The 25,920-nt window shown below is 30.9% G+C and overlaps 2 protein-coding genes across 5 annotated transcripts in view; both read left to right on the forward strand.

The window, feature by feature from the left end:
* LOC107437141 (uncharacterized) overlaps positions 1-8,566 on the forward strand; it is a 134,821-nt gene extending 126,255 nt beyond the window's left edge. Inside the window, exons 1-4 of one of the 2 annotated variants that reach the window (XM_016049048.4) lie at positions 2,404-2,660; positions 5,145-5,276; positions 6,646-6,762; positions 8,374-8,565. In XM_016049048.4, the coding sequence (XP_015904534.1) occupies positions 2,534-2,660; positions 5,145-5,276; positions 6,646-6,762; positions 8,374-8,468 (471 nt within the window). In that variant the 5' untranslated portion in view covers positions 2,404-2,533 and the 3' untranslated portion in view covers positions 8,469-8,565. Of the gene's footprint in view, positions 1-2,403; positions 2,661-5,144; positions 5,277-6,645; positions 6,763-8,373 lie in introns of those variants that run through there. The other variant, XM_087159755.1, reaches the window with a different exon arrangement.
* A 5,471-nt stretch (positions 8,567-14,037) lies between these two features.
* The window catches only part of LOC139426967 (acid-sensing ion channel 4-B-like), a 34,202-nt gene continuing 22,319 nt past the window's right edge, over positions 14,038-25,920 (forward strand). For 2 of the 3 annotated variants that reach the window (XM_087158485.1, XM_087158487.1), the window contains exons 1-7: positions 15,169-15,307; positions 17,498-17,622; positions 18,872-18,993; positions 20,107-20,270; positions 23,046-23,141; positions 24,478-24,583; positions 25,707-25,776. In XM_087158485.1, coding sequence (XP_087014611.1) covers positions 17,555-17,622; positions 18,872-18,993; positions 20,107-20,270; positions 23,046-23,141; positions 24,478-24,583; positions 25,707-25,776 — 626 coding nt within the window. In that variant the 5' untranslated portion in view covers positions 15,169-15,307; positions 17,498-17,554. Of the gene's footprint in view, positions 14,157-15,168; positions 15,308-17,497; positions 17,623-18,871; positions 18,994-20,106; positions 20,271-23,045; positions 23,142-24,477; positions 24,584-25,706; positions 25,777-25,920 lie in introns of those variants that run through there. The other variant, XM_087158486.1, reaches the window with a different exon arrangement.

Here is a 25,920-nt window from a genome sequence, read left to right on the forward strand (position 1 = left end):
TGCAGTTAGAATTTTTAATCATTCCTTTTCAATAGTCCCTTTCATGTGTGTAACACGTTCCACACCCCCAAAATAGAAGTATTGTTCGTTACTTTGATATTTAAGCATTATTTCAAATGAAATGCATAATGAGATTTTTGTATTCGTATAACAAGATTATTCAGTTCGGAGCAGCGGAACTAATTTTCTTTGAATGAGAGTCAAGAATTCAGAGCAATTCTCTCTAAGAGAGTAAGTTCGGTGAGCAAAAATATTATCCTGAATAACTTTTGCTCTAATGATCAAGTTTTCACTGGATAATAAAATTTCTAAAAAACCTTTTTAAACCTTCATTTCTCAAAAATTATTCGGCCGATTTTGTTCAAGGTTTGAGTTTGACATTTAAAATAATACAACTTAAAATAGTGTAAAATTTGTATTCCATACAGTTCAAAATTTTTCGACAATTATTAAATAAATTGATAAATAATTATAAAAAATAATTCTTTAAAATCTTATTTAATTTGGATAAACGAATTTCATAAAAAATATTTAATAATCAAAAGTTTTTCGATTAACTTAACTTCTCAAAATGTAACGAAATACGCAAAAAGTAAATTTAACATTAAAGGGACCAAACTTTTCACTCTCCTAAGTGAACTAATGGGACTATATTTTCCAGATTGTGGTTATTCCGTCCTATACTTTGATGTTCAAAATTCCAAATCGTCGGAAAAAGGACGTTTTTATTCAGAGGAAGTTAGTTTTAGTACTCCTAAATAGCATCGGTGGTAATTAATTTGTTTATCTGAGACCAGGCATTTAAATTATTAATATTGATAGTAGTTTGCTCAAATCCAATTTTTAGAACAAACATCAGAGGTTATAGGCGGTCAGGTAATATTATTCAAGTTACTAAACTTTTCAATAAATATGATGAAACCTGTAGAAGTTAGGCACCAATCTTCAGAAATTCTTCTTGTGCCCACTGTTTTAAGAACATAATTAACTTATGATTTTAATGGCCTTATGAAATTAAGCTGATTTGACGCAATTTCCAAAATCGTAGCTTAAAATTTACCCCCCCCCCTCCCCACATAATTTCGCGGAACACACATAAATTGAAAAACAATCGTATTCTGATCAAAACACAAATTAATTATAACGCCTGTTACGATAATTATTGAACTGAAAACAATATAAATTTTCTTAAATTTGCGGGGGAATAAACAATAAAATGGGTTTTAAAAATAACGAAAAGTGTAGCTATGAACTTCAAAGTCAAAGACAACACTTTCAGCATCTGTTACAGCTTTATAACGTGGTGACTGTATCAGAAGAGAAGAGCTAATTGCCTGCCTTTCTCCTATGTGTTTAGTTTTGCAATCCATCGAAATATTAACTTTTTTAAAAGAATTACAGTGCTGCTTCCCTTCAAATATCTATATTCAAATAAATATATTTTATATCAGCATTACCCTAACCTACCAGTAGTTTTTAAATTTTTTCACATCCTCTTGATGCATTTTTCTGTATGAAGAAAAATAAATTAACTGTTACATTGGCGTTGTTTGTAGGGGGGTTGGTGGGGACTAGTCTCCCTCAATAATTAGAAATCACTAAAAGCAATAATTCAGACAAATAAAGAAAATGTTTATGAATCATCAATTGTATCATAAGTTGTTGTTATATGCCATTAAGGCAAAGGAATGCGCTTCGTCTTGTTTTCCAGTGGCTAATTCTAAGAATTCGACTTCTGCCACACACATACGTCACACCCCGTTTATAGGGGGGACCCATTTATATCTCCATTCATTCATCCACAGATAGTAATTTTGATCTGAACCAGAGAACGATCAATCTCCAATTTAGTACCCCCAGAGGTATGATTTGTTTTGAGAACATTGAGGACTTTGTGACCCGACTAATTTAATGGGCACCACTCACCATTTACTATTACAAGGGGAGTCTTCGATTGTATCATATGTGTCCTCTATTTAAATTTATCTAAGTAAAGACAGAAAGAGATAAAGAATGTTTTTTTTCTTTTTGCAGGTATAAGACTTTTTTGTGAGTAAAAATTTTGTTTCTTATTTGAATTTAGTTTCTTATTTAAATTTTGTTTCTTAATTGAAATGTCGAGAACTTTTGTAACTATGTCCAGCTTTTCGTCCCTCTCAAAAATTGGACGCATGCGACACCCGTGAAATGATAAATTACATAACGATTACATAATTACAAACAACTATCGTAATATCGACATAATACTAGCACAGTTATTATTCAATCGCATATTTCTTTCCTATTCAGTTATACAATCTCAATTTTCCATGAAACACAGAATGACCTATTGATTCATTTTAAATATCTCAAATTGCTATAGCATAACGAATCAGATTCGAAAAGTTATTCAGTAACATGATCTCCTATTTCACAGACGGACGCTGAATTCCAAATACCAACATTACAGAATAGTCTGAAGTATTTGTAACGGCTTGATTTTCACGAAACATTACAAAACGACACAGGTTTTTTTAATTATTGTTCTTGTAGTATGTTTTGCGTGGTTTATAAAGAACGATTTCTTCAAACTTTTGATACTCAAATTAGTTTTGAGCATATGGACAGAATGAACTATTTGACTATTGTTGCAGTTTTAGTGGTGGTTTTAGACAGATCTTGTAAGCATAAAACCTTTTATTTATATTTTATTTTATAACCGCCGTTCAACAGCCGACACAATTTTTTAATTTTCTACTATTAATGTTTAACTCCGTAGCCTTGTAATTTTGAACTCAATCCAGAAAACAAGGACACTCCTGGATTAAGTATTTGGAGATATTTGCCTTCGCGGAAATCTTTTTGGTGCAACTATCCCACGTTTGCGTTACACGAAGAGGAAAACCTCCCACGGTTAGTCTGATTTTAAGGGGACTCTAGCCCATGATCCGTCTACCACTGAGAAAATTTTGCATCAGCGATGTGATCGGTGAGAGCCGGATGCGGTATTAGTTTCGACTCGCCATCGCTGGGATTCGAACTCGGGTTACCTCATTGGGAGGCCATTCTGTGAGCCACAACAGCACTTTCATTTGTATTTAAAAATACCTCACCGCATAATAATGTTAATTTTAATGTCTAGCAATTTTTTTAAGCAGACCTATCGAATTCTCAGAATGATAGCCGAAGATTTTACCCAACCACAAAAGCCAGAGATGTATTTCAAATACTAATTATGTTTTAACGTTTGGATTAAAACGATATTGCTCACCACGACGTTAAAACATTTCAAACAAGTAAGTGAGTCATTGTAAGCATGATAAATGCCGGCAAAATTGCTTATTTATGATGTTTTTGCTTAGTCAAAATGGATCTATAAATAAACATTTGTTCGTTCAAATTGCATTTTGTTTAGAAATCATTTTTTTAATAGTCATGTGTGTTATTGGAAAATATTGTATAATCAATTATCTATGGAAATGACTTTAATTAAAATAACAGTTATATGAGACTTTAGTTAAGTTCTAAATTTCAAAAATGCAAGCTTTGCTTTAAGTTATAAACAGCAGGGAATGGGTAATTCAATAAAAAAAAATTATTGTCTTGAGCATCATTATCGGCAGTACTACTCAATTAAGTTTTAAGTTATTACTCTTATTCATCACCATTCGCCAATCCTTAACAAATGTATTCTAAGCAAGTTAAATTTTCGAAAAGCATTTACAAGTTCATCTGTAAAAGATAAACATCAATGAATATGTATAATTTGCTTATGAACTTAGGAAATTATTTTTATATACAGATTGTCTCTAAAATATCTCACCAAAAGTGAAGACTGGGGTACTGATGATTTAAATGCGCTATTTTTACAATTAAGTAGAAAATAAAATAGTTAACTCAAAAGAGGCATCGATGTATTACCCTTGTATTAAACAAAGATAAAGGATACTCGATTTAATGTTAATCCAAAAAAATAATAAAAGACGTTTTAATTAAAAAAATAGAAAAAAGTTTTAATTAAAGCGATTTTTCTTCTTTGGAGCTATCAAATTTTAACGAAATGGGATGAATTTTTTCTTAGAAATGGTATTTTAAAAACAAAAATTTAGATAATTTCTTAAAAATTAACTTTAATGATTATATTTCTTTTTTCTTAAACTATATTGTTTAAAAAAGAACCTAGTAAAAATTTCTTGTTAAAACTTATTAAAGCTGCAAAATTTCTATGAATCATCAGTTTCAAAATTTACGAGTACCTTGTTTAATTCAGTTTTTATTTTAATTCACAAAAATTTTGTCCACAAACGTTTGAATTGACCATTTGATTGTGCTAAATGTGATGCTTGACTTATATTTGAGTCATTTATGGGATAAATGTATTTTAGTTTAAATAACAGGTAAGTGTAATCTGTCCATGAGTTCTCTATATTTCAATATTTTGCTTTTCCTAAAAATCGATCCGGATTTATTTGCTACGCAGGTTTATGGCTCATATTTAATTTTACAAATAAATAAATAAATAAATAAAATAAAATAAAAATAATTAAAAAATTTTTACGCTTGTAACGAGTAATTCCACGAAACTCAATTTGTTTATCAAATAAATAAATATTTTGCATAAAACGTGAATATAGTTTTTTGATACTGGAGTATATTAATGTAAACTGATAAGATGCTTAATTTATTCACTACAAAATGTTTGACTTCATTTAAACTAATATCCTATTGTAAATGTACTTTCTATGCAAATAATTTTTTTTCTTAATTCATTAATAAATTATGCAAGACAACTGAGCAATAATTCCTTAACTCTGATATGTAATAACACATAAAATAAATACCATTGGAGTGTTGTTTATGCAACTCTAAGTCACAAGCTCTTTTTATTTTTTACACAGGTTTCATTCACAAGTAAAAATATCAAAGTATTAGCGCAATTCTATCTAAAATACTTTTATATGTTGTTATATGTTATAACTTGTTAAGATATATCCAAATAACGAAACTTATCGATTGTATTTATAAAATATTTTCCAAAGCGCGGCAATGTTAAAAAATAATTTTTATCGACTATTTGTTATGATCCATGACTATACGGTACACAAAAGTATCTATAAATGATTATTGCACGGAATTATTATTCATTTATGTTGTTTCATTTTTAGGTGAAGTTTTTGCACAATATCCACAATTCTGCTCCCCTCCAAGATGTCCTCCGGGATGTTTCGTACAACGTACTTTCTCTGGACCTTGTCCTGGGTGTGATTGCCCTCCTCCACCGCCTTTCATGCCACCAGGTCTTTAAAATATATTTTATTTCTGTACTTATTCCTCTGAAGTACTTATACTTCTATACTTATTGTCCTTGCGCTTATTCCTCTACAGTAGTTATACTTCAATACATATTGTCCTTGTACTTATGCCCTTTGAATACTTGTGTACTTATTGTTCTTGCACTTACACCTCTTAAGTACTTCTGTAATTATTATCTTTGCACTTATTCCTCTTGAGCACTTATACTTCTGTAATTAGTGTTCTTGCACCCTTTCCTATATTCCTTGTTTTACCATTACCGGTTTTAATTGATTCTCAGATTATTTAACAAATATATTTTTTTTAAATATTTTTTCTTGGTTTTGATGAAAAAATTTCAGATGCTCTTGTCTCTGCCGATTGTCATCTCTACAGCTCGCAATAAATGCTTCTGCAAGACGGTTTCATGCCAAATCTTTTTTTTTTTTTTTAATTTTATTAATTTTATTATTTTTTTTTAATTTCCAATGGCGCATTAAAAGACAATTGAACATCAAAAAGCTAACTATAAATCTATAAATAAGAGGAAGCAATCCAGTAGCTTTTCCAGACAGATTTCCGAGGGAGAGCGAGGCACCTAGACAGGTGAGGCAAGTCCATTACCTCGTGGAGATCACACAATGTACAAAAGGGATCATGAACCACGTTGATGCGACATAGATGTTTTTTCTGACAACCGTGGCCAGTTATCAGAAGAAACGTGGCAACGACGAAACATGGTGACAGATTTCATCCTATGCCACTGAGGAACATTGAGAATCTGTATAAGCCGTGGTTTATTGGAATTACGATATTTGAGTTCCTCATGAAAAGAGGCCCTGAAGATGTTCTTTATGAGACTTTCGACATTATAGAAAGGGAGTCTGGAATTAGATCTCTGTTCATGCCAAATCTTTAAGGCAATATAACTTCTTTTGTGTTAGATACTGTAGTCTGAAGAGAAGGAAATTGTCATTTTAAAAAGTGAGGAAATACGTGATTACCTAGTAACTGTGAGGAAAGGGTATGCGTAGACAAAATATTTACAAAGACGTACATGAATTAATTAAATCACAAAATTTATCGGATGTCAGAATTAAAATTCTGTTAGGAGATCTCCCGTTTACTTTTTAGAATGAGGGCACTTTCTTCAACCAGCTTTTGAGAATATTATGTTGTCCTATTATACTTTTCTTTTTTTTTATAAACACTTCCATTCCTCATATAGGATTGTCTTCATTTACATATAAAGTATAGGTTTTACAAATTCTTTCTTTGATTAAATGTTGACGACATTCGGTTAAAAGCTTGAGTTTTCGTGATTTACACAGTTTGAACAAACTTTTTTTAGAATAATTGAATTTTTTTTTCTAGCTTACCCTCCACCAGTTCTATGCTCTCCCCCAAAGTGTCCACCAGGCTGTGTAGTAGAACGAGATTTTTCTGGACCTTGTCCTGGTTGTGAGTGTCCTCCTGCTCCACCACCTCCAGGTAAAAATACTTGACAGTGACATTTTTTTAAAAATTTAAACATCTTTTTTTACCCCATACTAAAAATATTTTAAATTTTTGGGTTACAATTTAAAATAATAGAATATTTTACGGAGAGTTATTCTTCTCATTTGATGAAAACAACAAGTGAATTTCATGTAAGTAATAACTGTGCGTATACTGCGTATATATGTGCGTAGCTGAAAAATCTAATCAATTTTGAATCAAAATATGGTACAAATTTGCTGTACTCTTAATAAAGTGCTGAATTGTGCGAAGTTTACGTTCTAAATAAATCATACTATCCTGCAACCAAGTTCCGGAAGTACAATTATATGATTCAATTTAGCGCTATATTAAATCAGCAACATGTTTGAACGATTTTATAGATCAACATGCTTTCCGAAATTAGTCACATTTTTAACACAATACAAATAAAATAAAGTCAGACACAATAACGCAATTTCTCCAGAATAAATCTAATTATTTTTTTCCAGATTAAATCTTGTTATTTATTAGTTATCTAGTTCTCCAGAATAAATCTTACTACGATAGTACTTATTTGATTCTCATTGGAGCGAGGGGATAGAGAAGAAATTCTTGCAACGCATTTTAGAATAGATTTTATTTAAAATGAACATAGTACCTGAAAAATTAACCGAGACTGCATAAACTCGATTTTTTTACGTTACAGCAATATTTTATTTATTACTTTTTCATGCAGACCCATAAAATAGTTGTCTTTTCATAAAACTTTTTAAATGATTTTATTTCTTACTTTTTTGCCTTAAAATTCACTAAGTCTTTGAAAAAATTTGCACCTTATTCATTTCGGAAACACGTTTTGAAAGCGCAACTGTAAACAAAGTAAGCACATAGTTTCAGATAACTTATTAAAAATGGCCATTACATTTCTGGTTCATTTCTGATTCTGGTCATTACATTTATGGTTCATTTTCTTCAATGTTACATTCGGTACTTTAAAGAACGCGATAAACTTTTAAACAGAATCGTTTGCATTTTTATTTATAACAATGGCTAATGTTAAACTAATGCGAAAAAATCATTCTTCAAACATTTCTCCTGAATGGAATAGTTAAGATTTGGAAAAACATTTCGGATCGGGTGCTAAAATTGCTCCTCGTAGTCAATTTTTGAATTTCAGAACTCTGTCGACACTGGTTCTGGAGTTATAAGAGATTCAAATTAGCGTTCCATGACAAGAACAAATAAAAGGCTTAGTAAATAATAAAGAAAAGTTGAAAAAAAATATCATACAATATGCAAAACAATGATACAAATTAAAAATTTTCATTTCTTATGCAATAATTAAAAATAACTGAAAAAAGTTAATAAAGTTTAATCAATTGAATTGTTTTAAGAAAAAAAAAATATTTATCGCATTTATTATTCTTCGAAATTACATATATTTGGTGAAATCCCTTTTTCTGTCATTATTTCAAATTCAAGAAGAATTAAGAATCTTTTTAATAAGGCCGCTCTTTTTCGTCCTTCAATTTCTTACCACACTTCTTTAATTCAATATTTATATTTGTATTTAGGAATATTTCATATTTAAATCATTCAAAGACTGATGTTTCATTCTTTCAGCAAAATTTTACTGTCCACCTCCTCGTCGTTGCCGAAGTCCATGCTTCCTAGTACCTGGTGAGAGATGTCCATTTTGCCAGTGTCCTTATTCCTAGTGATATTCAGCGTTCACGTTTGCAAACTGTAATCCTTTAATGAGATTATCAAAGTTTGTGAAATAAAACTTTAATGAAAACAATGAACAATTTTTGTTTACTTTGGAATCAGTTTTAAAGAAAGATAATCTAGCATCATTTTCCAGAGATTTTATTTCATTTACTAGATTCGTATTTTATAATTTATGAACATTTTTGTGAAAAATTAATATTTTTTTCTAGATCATTATGCTGCAACAATGCTAACCACTCCATGTGATGGCAAAAAATCTAGATAATGACTCTAAGAGTACCAATATTTAATTCATTTTTGATTTGTGTTTTATTAATAGGACGTTCATAATCTGAAAACCGAAAACTTTCTGAATAGTTAACATAAAATAAAATGGCTATTACTAGATAGAATAACAACTTTTAATGCAAATATTCACTATTTTTTATTCATTTTTTTAAAATTTTTATTTTTGCATTAAATATTGTCTTTCAGCAAAAAAATTCTGTTTGCCTTGTTTACTATTTTCAGCCCAGAAGAAAATAATTATTTTATTTGAACTTTAATATATTTAATAGATTGTTCAAAATGCTTCACATAACTGAAACTGTTAGTTATAAACACTGAATGTCAAATACTATCGTAAAAAATTTCCCTGTATCTAAGCTCGAAAGAGGTTTCTATGAAGTTTTTCATGTGCAATTGAAATTTATATTGACTTTAATCAATTCGGCTATTAGAGAGTCCTTGGGATCAAGTAAGGTGCTCTGTAATCACAGTCTTTAATATATATTTTTAGAATCCTTGTTGAAAATAAAGTTAAGAAAAGCAAACACATTGGAGTTCGAATATTAATATTTAAATGAGAAAAATGAATTACGAGAATTAATTACTAATACTATTAAATATGGCTCGTGTTTAAAAAAAAAAAAAAAAAAAAAAAAAAAAAAAAAAAACTTTCATTTTCAGTTATGAATTTTTCTCTATTTCCTCATGCAATCGGATGGGGTTTTATATTCTTAATCTCGCCATACTCAATATTGATTCGTCATATCTATATAGCCTAGCTACTTATTCCTACCTTAAATATTAATTTGCAGCTTAAATATTTATGTAATGGTAATGAACATACTATTTTTACTTTCGTTTTTGACAAAATACTATTATTATATATTAAAAGCAGTAAATAACTGACTGCTTTGTACTCAAACTTCTTGTATTTCCTTCTTTAATTTTATGATTGGTTTATTCTCAATAAACATGCCATTTTGCTGACCCCCCCCCCCAAAAAAAAACATTCATACCATTTATTTCTCCCGATAACTATTGAAAACAATTTTTATTAGAATCAACAAAGAATATTCATAACTTTAAGTTCTTTTCAAAATAATAATGACTTATATAAATAGTAACGTTATTAGCAAGATGTTCAAAGGAATTAGGTACAGACGAATAATTCTCAGAAGAATATAAAAGTTTTCCCAAATTCAAGTAAAAGACATCACAAACATTTTTATGCAATGTTATTGGATGAAAAATAAGTATTATTTAAAACTCAAAATAATTAAATGTGAATATGACTTAAAAGATACCTCTTGAATACATTTACGAACCAAATATCATATTCTGCTTTGATTGTATAAGAAAATGACGAAAAATTATTGGCAGATTCTACAATGCCGACGAAAAAATCAATAAGCTAAAAGTTATACTTTTACTGACCAAACAGAGAAATTACATATCTAAATTGACACTCGTGGGCTTTCCGGTTATATTAATGAGCTTATAAATGCGGTTTCAAACTAAAAGTATCATACATATTTAATGACAAATGCTCTTAAATGTTTTTATATTCTAGAAAGTAATTTATTTTATTCTTAGACTCAACGCTAAAGAGAAAGAAATGGCTATCATAGCAGAGTTGCAAAACATTTTATGTATTGATAAACATTTGATGATATTATAATTACTTTCGTTCATGAAATAGGAGATGAAATGTCATTGCATTGCATTATTATGAAATATTTTATCTATCAATTGATAAACATTTAAAGATGGTATACTTACTTCCGCTCAAGGAAAGGAACTGTCATTGGATAGCACCATTATGAAACATTTTATGTATCGGTTGATAAGCATTTGATGATACTATAGCTATTTTCGTTCATGAAATAGGAGAGAAAACGTCATTGCAGAGCGTCATTATGAAGCATTTTACGTATCGGTTAATAAGCATTTGATGATACTTGATACTAGCTACTTTCGTTCATGTTATAGGCGAGAAAATGTCATTGCAGAGCGTCATTACGAAGCATTTTATGTATTGGTTAATAAGCATTTGATGATACTTGATACTATAGCTACTTTCGTTCATGAAATAGGAGAGAAAATGTCATTGCAGAGCGTCATCATGAAACATTTTATGTATCGGTTGATAAGCATTTGATACTATAGTTACTTTCGTTCATGAAATAGGAGAGAAAATGTCATTGCAGAGGGTCATTATGAAACATTTTATGTATCGGTTAATAAGCATTTGATGATATTTGATACTATAACTGCTTTCGCTCATGAAATAGGAGAGAAAATTTCATTCCAGAGCGTCATTATGAAACATTTTATGTATCGATTGATAAGCATTTGATGATACTTGATACTATAGCTACTTTCGTTCATGAAATAGGAGAGAAAATTTCATTGCAGAGCGTGATTATGAGACATTTTATGTATCGGTTGATAAGCAATTGATGATACTTGATACTATAGCTACTTTCGTTCATGAAATAGGAGAGAAAATTTCATTGCGGAGCGTCATTATGAGACATTTTATGTATCGGTTGATAAGCATTTAATGATACTTGATACTATAGCTACTTTCGTTCATGAAATAGGAGAGAAAATTTCATTGCAGAGCGTCATTATGAAACATTTTATGTATCGGTTGATAAGCATTTGATACTATAGTTACTTTCGTTCATGAAATAGGAGAGAAAATTTCATTGCAGAGCGTCATTATGAAACATTTTATGTATCGGTTGATAAGCATTTGATACTATAGTTACTTTCGTTCATGAAATAGGAGAGAAAATTTCATTGCAGAGCGTGATTATGAGACATTTTATGTATCGGTTGATAAGCAATTGATGATACTTGATACTATAGCTACTTTCGTTCATGAAATAGGAGAGAAAATTTCATTGCGGAGCGTCATTATGAGACATTTTATGTATCGGTTGATAAACATTTGATGATACTTGATACTATAGCTACTTTCGTTCATGAAATAGGAGAGAAAATGTCATTGCAGAGCGTCATCATGAAACATTTTATGTATCGGTTGATAAGCATTTGATACTATAGTTACTTTCGTTCATGAAATAGGAGAGAAAATGTCATTGCAGAGGGTCATTATGAAACATTTTATGTATCGGTTAATAAGCATTTGATGATATTTGATACTATAACTGCTTTCGCTCATGAAATAGGAGAGAAAATTTCATTCCAGAGCGTCATTATGAAACATTTTATGTATCGATTGATAAGCATTTGATGATACTTGATACTATAGCTACTTTCGTTCATGAAATAGGAGAGAAAATTTCATTGCAGAGCGTGATTATGAGACATTTTATGTATCGGTTGATAAGCAATTGATGATACTTGATACTATAGCTACTTTCGTTCATGAAATAGGAGAGAAAATTTCATTGCGGAGCGTCATTATGAGACATTTTATGTATCGGTTGATAAGCATTTGATGATACTTGATACTATAGCTACTTTCGTTCATGAAATAGGAGAGAAAATTTCATTGCAGAGCGTCATTATGAAACATTTTATGTATCGGTTGATAAGCATTTGATGATACTTGATACTATAGCTACTTTCGTTCATGAAATAGGAGAGAAAACTTCATTGCAGAGGGTCATTATGAAACATTTTATGTATCGGTTGATAAGCAGTTGAAGATACTATAGTTACTATCGCTCATGGGACAGGAGAGAAAATGTCACTGCATAGCGCAGTTGGGAAAAATTTTATGTTTCGTTTCATAAACATTTAATGATACTACAATTACTTTCACTTAGACAGGAAGGGAAATATCATAGCATAAAGCCGTTGTGAAACATTTTGTGTATCAATTTATAAACATTTTAAAATACAATAGTTGCTTCCGTAAATGAGACAAAGGAGGAAATGTTATACAATAGCACCTTTGTTAAACATTTTATTCATTAGTACGCGTATGGTAGAATTACTTCTGCTCATGAGACAGGAGAGAAAATGTCATTGCATAACGCCCACTGTGAAATATTTTATGGATCGATTGATGAACATTTCATGATACTATAATTGCTTTTGCTTATGAGACAAAAGAAAAATTACCATTGCACAGCGCCATTGTGAAGCATTTTATGTATTAATTGATTATCATTTGATGATATAGTTATTTTCGCTCAGGAGATAGGAGAGGAATTGCCATTGCATAACGCGTTTGTGAAACATTTTAAGCATCAGTTGATAAAAATTTGATGATATTATAATTACTTCCGATTATGAGTCAAGATAGGAAATATCATTTCATATCGCCGTGGTGAAGCATTTTATATATCAGTTAATAAACATTTGATGATACAATTGTCACTTTATTTTATGAAACTGAAAAGGAAATGTTTTTGCATAGCACTGGTATGAAATATTTTACGTACTGATACTGTTATTTCATTTATCTATTTCGCAAACGACATCAGATATTAGGTTTCTGCCAACATATTTAGTTAAAAGTATCAAATATAAAGTAAGAAAAATTTAACTCAAATTAAAATAAACGAAAGTTCGAAAGTGTGTTTACGTTTTTTCTTTTTTATAAGTTGCAAAATCAAGTTTTCCTAATGACAAAAACGAAAGTTTGGAGTTCTGGTTCCAGAAAAGGAAAGAAAAGAGACAAATGCTTCGATAAGAAAGTGGACAAAAACTGGTCCCAAAAGATCTTTCAGTATAGTCCTATGTTTGCCATTGGTTCTCTTGCTTTTATTATAGGTTGCGCGCATCAAACATACATGTTCTTAGACTCCTTTTACAAATACCCCACCAGTATGGAAGTTAGTTTCGAACAATCTCCTGTTCTTAAATTTCCTGCTGTCACGGTATGCAACGCAAACAGGTAAGATATTAATTTTGTTTCAGAAAAATTATAAATTACGTGTAATTGATAGTTATTAACAAGTTAGATGAATTAACTTCTTAGATTCAACTAACTAGGATGTTTGAATATGGAAATGCTTCATTTGCTTTGAAACTCAATAATGTGGAAAATATAATATGTTTCGAGAGCTCAAAAACAGGCAGTCGTTCTCAAGATTCATCGGATGTGAAAGAAGGAAACAAACCAAATTTGAAAGAACAAAATGCTAATTTGTTAACAAGAAACTAAAAAATAAAGTAAAATTGTAAAAATCTAGAAAATTGTGGTGTAAAGGGAAAAATCATGGTGGAATGCATTTCCTAACAGTATGAAAGGATAGGAACTCATGTTCTTATCTAGGGAATAGACGCTCTGGATGAAGCAAGATTCCAGAGAGTCAAGATGAGCTGATGTGACAGGAGCGAAAAAAATTTTGGTATTATCAAAGTTAGACTTATTTCCAATATGCGGAAATAAACGATTTATCAAATTCTTTACGCCGAACATATAGGTAATGTTCTTTTAATTTAAATTATAATACTTACCTAATTGCCCAATGTAGCCAAGTACGCGACGGCAAGGTATGTGGTATTGAATTGGCAATGTGTGGCTGTTGTCGAACACTCGGAAGCATGTCGAATTTTTCCACTTTAAAAATGTTTGAAGCTAAGGAATTTTTTCCAATACCTAATATATCTTTCTGCTCGAGCTTTTTGGCACTATTCATTTTATACAATAATATACTTCATCACCGAATTGTACAATTTCTTACACATACCATACTGATAAAACATCACATTTGTATGTAAAAAAATTTTGTAATTTCTTAATACTATAACATACTTAAGTATGTTGCAAACACAAGTTCCCTAAAAATTGAAGAAAAAAGCGTTATGGAATATTTTTGTGTGCATCAAAAAAAGAACTAATTAAAATCTTGAAAACTTTTTTATAATTTCGTTTTAACTTAGTACAATTCATGTAACATTATATTCTTTACATTTTAAACTGATGTATTTTTAATTTTTGTTTCCATATCAAAGTATAGCTGTTTAATACGTAAAAACTTAATTATTATATCAATGAAATTAAGAATTATTTCATGAATAAAATTTAAAAAAGAACACCTCAATAAAAACGATTTATTTATTAATTCCTTTCCTCTTTTTATGATATGGAACATTTTTCGTTTAAAGAGGAAAATATAGATTACAAGTCATTACACTACACAAACAATAAAATGCAAATTTATGTAAGTAAAATTTATTAAAATACTTAGATTTAGAATTTAATGGGGATTTGGAATAATGTAGATTTAGTAAAATGCATGTTTTGTATAATGAAGTTAATGTATATTATAGATTTTAAGGAGTTTGAATAATGCAGATTCACTAAGTGTAGACTTATTATAGTAAAACTTTGGTAAAATGGAAGTTTAGTAAAATTGTATAATTTAGTTTATCAATCCTGTTATTATAGATAACACCTAATAATATTAACGCAGTTTTATTTCATGCATAACCTTTTAACTAACAATTTTTACAGAATATATTAAGCTATTTTTTTCTTCTTTTTATTTCATATATACCCAGAGTGAAAAAAAGTTTTTGGTGTAAACTGGATAAATCAACGTGTGGAGCAAGCGTCGGAGAAAAGTACTACGTAAGTTTCTTTTTTCGATTCAAACCCATAATTTCTTTTATTAAGGCTATTTTTTCCTAAAGTAAAACTTTAAGAAAGCTTAGCATTCTCATTTCCATTTAAGAAATGTTGTTATATTATAATGTACAAACATTTTACTCTACTTAATAACTATTTTTCTAGAATACAGTCAAAACTCGGTAAACGAATTAGAAAGGGAATTAAAACCCTTTCGTCTTAACCGAAATTCGTATTAATCTACTCAACCGCTAAAGGCATTTAGAATGATTAAAAAAAAACACTAAAGCAAATATATCAAAAACTACTCTAACTGATTCACTCAAATTTGTTTTAGATCATTATAGCTGTCCAAAGAGTACCAACAGTTACTCCGTACTTTACTGCAATCGCTGACTTTTCTAATTTAGCTAAGTGACATCATCAAAACAGTTAACATCATATAAAATCTTAGTTTCCTGTATAAGAGGCCTTTTCCCTACACATTTTCACAACTAAAGCTCCTGTCTTCAACAACATTCTAGGTATCGTCAACAGGGAATCTCTTTTCTTGGAGTCAACACCCGGGTCGGTGCCTCACATCCCATTAACGAAGGTCCATCACATGTTTAATATTTAGTTGATGACAACACCAATTGCAGACTGAAATGAGTTATCGGCAATCCTTTTTCCAACTTATTTCCAAGAACAAATGCAATATCTTCAACTGTCCTGAATTGGAAAAGCGTTTCAACGAGGAGAGTCACCTCAAAGGTCACAAAGAACAATTTGTTTTGCTTGAGTGCAATACTTATTCCGTCTAAAACGGGATAAATATTTTTATGTTGTATTAAATGACGAAATTGGTCATTTGCAACCCATGTGAAGTGATTATACTTAACCATGTGATTTAAATCAGATTTAATTGGATACCTACTTGTAAGAGACCTCACAGTAAATCATGCTGAGGGTTTAGAGACACGAAGAAGGAGAAAGCTAAATACTGATATTTAAACGAATGAGGTAGTAAGAATAAATAGTTTACAAAATACAATTTCTTTGCATAAAAAGTACTATATTTAAATAATATTTTGTATGCCTAAAGTCCTTTTAACTTTTAATCCTATTGACTCCGGACTTAATGTGCAAAAAAAAAAAAAAAAAAAAACTCACTGGAAAAGATACTTGACTTGACTAGATAGCGATATCTCGGCCATCGAAGAAACCGCTGAGCCAAGCTCGCCTTGATAGCAATATCAAATCAATTGAATAAGTACAAATCAAAAATAATACTTTTTAGGCGTAAATAAGCCGACCGTCCTGTGTAGGGGATAGGGAACTGCCCTTGCATCAGAAAGGTTCTGGGTTCGAATCCCGGGCAAGACCAGGATGTTCTTTCCTTCTCTGTACTATCTGTCTTTACTGTGTGAGCAACGTTGGCCCACCTAATATGGTGCCCCTGAAAGAGCGGCCAACAAATCTGCCCTTCGGGTGCCTGTATGGCCTAGGTCATTATCCAGGTGGGCATTGGAAAAAAAGGCGCAAATAAACTTACGAGTGAACATTTAGTTCTATTGACTCGTGTTTTTTTTCTCATTTGATTTAGCATACAAATCTACATTGGAAACAATGCCTCATTTGTCTCAATATCAGTATTTAAAATTTTCTCTCCATTTTACCACTTTTCCCGCTAAAACTCGCATCAGGAGTTGAGGATTTTCATGTGAGGCCACCCGTAACTTCCTTAAACAAATTACAATTGGTCCCATTTTGTTATTTTGAATATCTGAGTTTGGCTTTAAAAAAAAACTTAATTTGACTACACTCGAAGTATTATCTGTAAAAATGCTGCAAAACTAAATTCTTAGTTAAGCAGTATACTCTTTGAATAAGTGTAATTTATTTAAAATATTACAAGTATGTAGTATTTTAAAACATGAATTTATGAATATAAAATATTAAAATATTAATATGAAATAATAATTAATATGAAATTGTTATTTACATGAAATACATAAAACTTTATATACCATGAAAAGTACAAGAAACTTTTTAAAATATTATTTTAATTAAAATATTTCTTTCTTAAAATATTGACAACATTTGCACGTATGATAAGCATAAAAGTTGTCAAATATACAACCACTCATCATAATTTATTCTTCAATTAATTTGGCTAATAATTTATTCATCAAAATTACTTTAAACATACAGGACTTCACTGATAGGCTTTTTGAGGCATATCGACTTTTGAATAAATCTACGAGGGAAATGATGGGACATAAACGAGAGGATTTTATTCTTTCGTGCTATTTTGAAGGAAAACCGTGCTTAGACAGGTAAGTATGACTTATTTCCTGCTTTATAATTAGCTAAATATGATATAAGGCAAAAGCATGCACCATTATTTATTACAATTATACAATAATAAAAAATAAAAAAACAGTTTCATTTTTTTAAACTTCTTCCTAGCTTAAAGTAAATGAAAACACACAAAATTATCTTATTAACTATTTTAAAAACTGGGGGGAAGTATTATTTTTTTTTCGTTGTAGATTTTAACATTACAATATAACTACGTTAAGTATTTTATATTAATCTACTAAACTAAAGTCAAAACTCTCAGTGTTGTGACAGCCCACGGTGGGCCAAGGCCCCAGTTATTCTTACAGTTACTCCCAGTTATCTCTATTCCTCGGTTCTTGCTCTGGGGTGCAAGAAAAGGTGTTCAAAGTTGCTAATCAGCCAAACGTGGAACCCCAGCGTTTAGTCCCCCAAGCATGCTAGGTACTCATTTTATCTACCCACTGAAGGGATAAAAGACTGAGTCAACTTTTACCAGTTCGAGGTTCGAGACCAGATCTATACTCAGTTCAGTGAACAACCGATAGCGATATATATATATATATATATATATATATATATATATATATATATATATATATATATATATATATATATATATATATATATATATATATATATATATATATATATATATATATATATATATATATATATATATATATATATATATATATATATATATATTAATATATATATATATATATATACATAATATATTAATATATATATAATATATATATATATATGTAGTCGTAAACCCAATTTTGGGTTTACGACTACTGATGTTCAACTCCGTAGCCTTGTAAATTTGAACCAATCCAGAAGACAAGGAACCTCCTGGATCAGTACCCTCAGAGGTATTAATTTGTTATGGGAACATGGAGGACTTAGCGATTAGAGAAATTTAACGTGCATCAGTTACCATATACTACACGGGGAGTTACCATATACTACACGGCGGTAATCGAACCCACGAACTCTTGGACATGGGCCCAGTGCCCCAGCAAGCAGGCTATCCCGGCCTTTACATATTCATTTAAAAAATTTGCACTTACATTAAATTTTAGACTTTATAAGATAAAGAAAAAAATGTATTAATACACAAATTTACCAAAATTAGTCTTTTTTGGCATTTAAGAATTTTTAGAAATTTTCATTCGTAGCTGTGACTCTAAATTCCTTGTTTTATTTTAAAAACAATTGATTGTGTTAAACTTACAGAATCGGTCAGTTTTTCCATCATGATTATACAAACTGCTACACAGTAAATGGTTATTGGGGATACAAAAACTCTTCTTACTTGAATGGAAGTATGTTTCAACCCAGAAGTGGAAGGCCATCCGGTAAGTACTATATTTTAACATATTAAAAATTGTTTAAACTGAACTCTTCTTAGATTTAAAAAAATATGCTAGAATTAAATGACTAAAGATCTAAGTGACTAGCCTCACATTAATTGACACTGTAGGAAAGTATATTGATATTTTTAAAATTTGAGATGTGGAAAAATAAACAAATTCGTGTATAAATGAAAGATATTTAATCATTATATGGCGTGAAAAAAGTAACAAACTAGGTCTTTTAAATAAAGTCGAATAGAATTCGTTAGGTAAATTTGTCTTGTTCAGTGCCGTCATAAGGAAATCGGAGACAGGGGCAAGTGCTCAATACTGCGCAGGCTGTTCAGCAAATATAGCTCTTGTCTTAACGTATATTTTTTAGAAACATTTGAAAAAATAAAGACTTGAAAGATATGCACATTGGAGGGGGAGGTAACAAATTAATAAAGTGATGGGAAAAAAAAGCAAATCCGTTATGAAATCAATAAATAAGGAAAGACTGATATGGAATCACGAGATCTGTTTGATTGTAGGTTGAAACTTGAAAATGTTTCTTGTAATTGTCTTAGAATTTCTCTCTGTTTTCTCTAGGTTTATGCGTTACGAACATTCTCCCTTCTGAATTGCGATTTGTCCGATTTCGCTTGCTTTTCGTTTTTTGCCTCTTGAGTACAAATCAACTCGGAAGTGGAAAAAAAAAAGAAATTATGTTTTATTAATCTCTTTTTTGTGAAGGGCTTTTTGAGTAAAACTACTCTGTTTTTGACTTACACTGTGATTGAGTTACATGACAAATGACGGAGAAAAATCACAAAATTTTGTCGATAATCACTAGGCGGTGCAAATAAGCCCGTCATTTACCATATTTCGAACCTTGGTCATTCGAAGTGAATATTCTATTTCTAAAGTCATATAACTACATTTCTACCTTTGGTTTATCAGAAGATTTTAACTGAGAATTCATCTATGTACATTTACACCGTGCATATTTCATTACATTTACTGAAGCAATATGTTCATTAACCACATTCCAAAGTGAATTTAATCACCGTTCCTGAATAGACTACATGTTTACACTAACATTATAACTAACTAGCTTTATACATTTCATTTCAGAACTGTCTTTACTCCTGAATTTAGAACACGACGAATATACCAGGGAATTGGACCGCACAGTAAGAGCAAAAATGACCATTCACTCTCCAAATACGATACCCAATCCTGAATACGATGGTGTTAGTCTTTATCCGGGATTTTCTTACAACTATGGTATTAAAGAGGTACTGTTTTCAAATATTCCATTAAAGAGGTACTGTTTTCAAATATTCTAATTACTCCATTCCTTCATTATCATACTTATAGAACTGAAACACGTCGTGAAATAGTTTAAATGGGAATATTTATTAATAGTGCATTGAGAAAATCACCCCCAACATTTTATTTAATTTTATAATTCTGGCTTCGAACAGCTGAACCATTTTGGGGTTTGCTGTTTCAAATGCTCAGCTTCTTAGCCTTGAAATTCTGTACTCTAAGCAGAATACAAGGGAACGTCTGGATCAATCAGTGAGACTACGTGGAGGCTTTTTTTAACAGAACTATCCAAAATTCTAGTATTAAGGTGACGAAAACCTTTTATGATTAGTCCAACAGCAACTGAATTCTAACCCATAATTCGTCTACCACCGAGGTTTGTTCGTAGAGGCAGAATTTGAATCGATTAGCCATCGATGAGATACGAGCTTAGATCTCCTCATTAATAGGTAAGCGCCCTATCTCATAAGCCATCATGGCTCCCTCCCAACGTTTTATTTTATTGCCAGTGTTCAACAGCCAACACATTTTTGAGTTTACGACTACCAACGCTTTACTCCGCAGCTTTATAGTTTTGAACCCTAGTCAGGAACAGGGGTCAGGAGAGACGAGAACTCCTGGATCGAGCATTGGGACAAACTATCCTTCTTGGAGAACTTTTTAATTGAACTAACCCATTTGCGTAACACGGAATCCGTCTACTGCTGATTTAACGTTAGTATTGTGGTTGATGCGAGCCGAGAGTAAAGTTCGTATTAACCAGTCGTCATTGTATTTTAAACCTGGGTCCTACTTTGGGAGGAGCCACAGCGGTTCTCACTCCCTAAGTTTAGAGGGTTTTTTTCAACGTTGCTTTTGGTTTATCTACACACATTTAACGTACATATAGCGCTCATCAGTATTAAACTAATAGGGTGCTTACTAGCCTTAGACTAGTAGAAAACTCAGCAGTAAATACAAAACATGATTCTCGTTATAGGACTGCGAAGGGGCCGGGATAGCCTGGTTGGTAGGGCACTGGGTTCATGTCTAAGAGGTCGAGGGTTCGATCCCCGCCGGCCAAAGACTGTGTAAGTAAATGGTGACTGGTGCACATTAAATCTATCCTCCAAATTCCTCCATGTTCCCATAACAAATCATACCTCTGGCGGTACTCATTCAAGAGTTTCCTTGTCTGCTGGATTGATTCAAAATTATAAGATTATAGAGTTGAACATTAATGGTCGTAAACCCAATATTGAATCAGCTGTTCAACGACGGTTATAAAATATAAAGTACATGATATAATATATAGTATATGATATAAAATATAAAATATATGAGTGCGAAAATTACAATCAGCAGGTTAATTTAAAATATAGGCCAGCATGCCTTCGAGTAATTAAAATGTTACATATTTACTGGGGATGAAATTACTGCAAAAAAATTGTGCAAGTCAGGTTTTTTGAGGAAGTTGTAGCCGACAACCCATACTGTACCATACCATACCTATAACACTGAAATCTTTATCGGTGGGTACTATTAAGCTCCCGTTGTTTAAGACTTTGTAATTGTCAACTACATAAAAAGTTAAGCTGAAATTTTGAGCTAGAGAGTTTAGAGGAAAAAACAGAGCATTGATTATTTTTTTTTTTAATTTTACACTCTATAACAAAAAAATCGTCGCACCAAGAAGCAATCATCCGATTGCTTTGAAATTTCGTATACACGAATGTTTTGAACAGATATGGATGGAATGATGCCAACTGGGGACGTTTAATCTTTAGCGACGAATCCCGCTTCCATCTGTGTCCTGACGATCATCGAAGACATGTTTGGAGAAGCACAGGGCAGAGGGGGGAACCTGCCTTCACTATTGCACGCCACACCGGCACTCAACAAGGCATTATGGTCTGAGGTGTCATTTCCTTTGACAGCCGGACCCCTTTGGTCATCATTAGAGGTACACTTATTGCACAGCGGTACGTCGACGACATCCTAAGACCTGTTTTGCTACCGTTCCTTTTGCAGCGCCCTGGGCTGGTTTTTCAGCAGGACAATGCCAGACCACATACGGCACGTGTTGCTATGCACTGTCTGCAAGCTTGTCAAACTCTTCCTTGGCCTGCTGGATCACCAGATCTCTCTCCCATCGAGCATGTCTGGGATATGATGGGAAGGCGACTGCATCTTGCACGGAATGTTGATGACCTCGTTCGACAATTGGCAGGAAATACCGCAAGAGACCATCCGGGAGCTTTATCGGTCTATGCCACGCCGTGTGGCAGCTTGTATCCAGGCTAGAGGCGGGTCAACACCTTATTGAACTTGTTACTATAACTCTGCAATAAATTATTCAATTGTTCTGAAATTTTAATTATTTACTATTCTGTACATTGTCTTCCTGTCCACCAATTTTCGTTTCAATCGGACAACTCCTTCTTGGTGCGTCGATTTTTTTATTATAGAGTGTATATTATTTTTATTTAATTTCTTATATAAAATAAATTAATATTTGATATTTACATACATTTATAAATTACAGATTGTTTGTGCATTTATACTTTGCTAAAAATTCAATTTATTTATTTTTATTCATTTTCTTAAAAAAAGAAATGAGCACAGACTTACTTATTTATTTGAAGGGCAATTTACGAAGTATTTATTTTGTCGTGTCATATAATATAGGTTATTGACTCATTTTTTTTACATTAAGTAATGAATTAAACCTTTACATTTTATTAGGATTATTCATTTTTTAGTTTATAGTCCGAGTTCTCCCATTCCCATACAAGACAAATTGCAAGAATTATGCGGAACTAAAAGAAAAAAGAACTGGAGCTACTCTAACTCAAGAGGTGCGAATATTTTTGCGGTACAGTTTTGATTATGAATTGTTTTATGACGCCACATGCTCTACCAACTCCCTGTTATTTTCTATTTGTTATAGCGTTCTAGTATGTCATTATAATATTAAAATTTAATAAAATTTTTCATTTTGATTTTTACCAATGTTACTTTTTTGATAAATATAGATAGTATCTGGGTGTAGAATATTTATTCAATAATCGAACACTATATTTATAATATTTATTTAATAACATAATATATTTGAAAACAGTTTTTATTTCCATTTAACTCTCATGAATAGAATTTTAAAGAAATTTTAGAACGCTAATATAATTATAGAATTTTTTTTAAACAGAACTTTCCACGTGGACTAGTAGCAATGGTATTAATATAATAAATTTATGGATTGAATAGTTCATTTAAAATAAAATATTTTAAAACCAAGTTTTTTGTTCAAGACTAATTAAGCATCCTTAAATAAAACACTTATGTATTTTAAATCGTTTTTGTACAAATTTACCTCGATGTTTCTCGCAAGAATTACAAAAATTTCATTCGTTAGTTTTTTTTCTGTTATAAGATGAACCTGGCCCTTACGTTTTTTTTTTTTCTCTTCTCCTAAGCAGCTACGTGAATAAAATTACTTAAACTTTTACTTAAATGATGAATTCGTCTTTAAAATTCTAAAAGTAAATATTATTTAATGTAAATTCAACTCTTGAAGTAAAATCAATCCTTTTGAAGGGTGAAGTAATTATTTTTTGAAAGTATGCTAGTGCCCAGTTTTAGTCAACAAGTTGCATAAAACCGGGTATATATATCAAAAAGTTGTTCCTTAAAAGTATGTAACATTTCTTATTGTTTCACCAAAAAGTTTTTTTTGTGTTATTGGTGTAAGAAGCGTGCGAAGAAATATTTCTTTAGCGAGTCGACGGGGACGGCTGCAGCAGTAACTTTATTTTTTTTAACAAAATGAAAAGAAAGAAAAATATAGAAAGATTAGATGTGGATCCTAAATACATAAAATTTAGATTTAATGCAAGAATAACGAGTGTCAATTAACATTTGCAAAGTTTTTATAGATTGTGATTTTTTTTGTTGTTGTTCCAACTTTTATCACTCACAGAAATTAAAGCCATATTTTAAAAGAATGGATGGGAAATCCCTTTTATTGAACTATGTCAAATTAGCACTTTAGCACTTATTTATTTGTTTCCTAAAAATTAAAACACTAAGGATTTGAAATTTTGACTCAGGCTGTTTTTGAAAAGACTTTCATTTTTCTATAATGATATTCTACTATGCCTTTCGTTTATAATAGTTATGCTGATTTTATTATTTCAGGACTGCCTGGCCGAGTGCACTGCCCGATTGCACAAAGAATATTGCAACTGCACAGTGCGCAGATTATCCCATATTCATGATATTCCCTGCTGTTTGGATACAGAAAGTAAATTACATTTAAAGTTTTGTTGAAATTTTGTACGTTTAGTATTTATTATAATGGTTTGTTTTCATGAAATTAAAAATTGCCTACCTTAAATCTTTAGTAAATTACTCGAAAGAGTATTTAACATTTGGGGGGATTTTATCTCATTTAAAATTTTTTTATTTGATTCCATTCATTGATTTCCAGATCATTAATTCAATTATATTTACATTCAATTAGAAATCCCTCGAGAAAACTTAGTCTTGAAATTCTCAAAAAGATGAAGAAAATTTCGAATTAATATTGTGGAAATTATAATTATTTCTCCAACTTCAACTGGCAATAACACCTAAAATAAATAAGACAGAAAATTTATGTTACTTTTTTATATTAGTAGCGCATAAACTATTTAAGTTGTAGTCTGGTTTCACTCAAGAACAATGATACGCGTACGTCAATTGAGGTGTGCTGTAGAGATGAGAACTGACCTAGAGGCTCTGGCTCCTTAGCTGAAAGAAGTCTCCGCTTTTGGCTCATATAAAAATTCTTAAATTTTTTTTTATCACTTCAAGCTAAACAAACATACTAAAATCCACTTGGTTCAGTTGTTAAGTATAAAAAATTATTAGTAATAAAAGTAAAAAATTAAGAAATTTTATATCTATCCTTCTTTTGATCCCTAAAAAATCGCAATAATACCTTCTATTTGGCAAATTTTTGATTCTTATCTCAAATATCGAATCTCAGGCTCACTAGGACTGGGATAGATAAGTAAAAATAAAACGAAATGAAATCTTGGTATTGGATTCAGTTTCTCCGAGACTCAAAAAGGGAACCTGCGCCCATCAGCCTATACAGATTCAACAGTGATTTATTTTTCCAATAATCTGCGAATAAGATATTCCTAAAATTCGCTATCCAAAATTTCTGAAGAGCCCCAGAGCATTCAAAGCAGAATCTTTGATCAAAAAAATAAATAAAAAATAACGAAAAATTTAAAAAATCATCAAAAAATTCGGTGCTGTTGAGCGTTAACAATGGTAAGATTTAAGGCTGTTGTTTTCACATTGTATTTGATTAGAATCGTACATAAAAATGTGGAGATCCTAATATAAGATTATAAATAAAAATCTAACTATTTCAGGGCACTGCTTGGATTTATTTGACAGTCCTGTGAAAGATGTTTGCTATTCTAAATGTAGAATGCCTTGCACGTAAGTAATTTCTTTAACTGTGCGATCACTGTTCCCTCCCGGGTTCGAAAGCTTATAACAAACAAAATATTATCAATAGATCAAAAAATTTTACTTTATCAGATAAAGAAAAATCACAAGCTTTTTTTTTAAATCCAGAAATGA

This window comes from Parasteatoda tepidariorum, chromosome 3, assembly GCF_982258835.1.
Source record: "Parasteatoda tepidariorum strain Cologne lab strain chromosome 3, Ptep-v5.0, whole genome shotgun sequence".
In the NCBI taxonomy this organism is placed as follows: domain Eukaryota; kingdom Metazoa; phylum Arthropoda; class Arachnida; order Araneae; family Theridiidae; genus Parasteatoda; species Parasteatoda tepidariorum.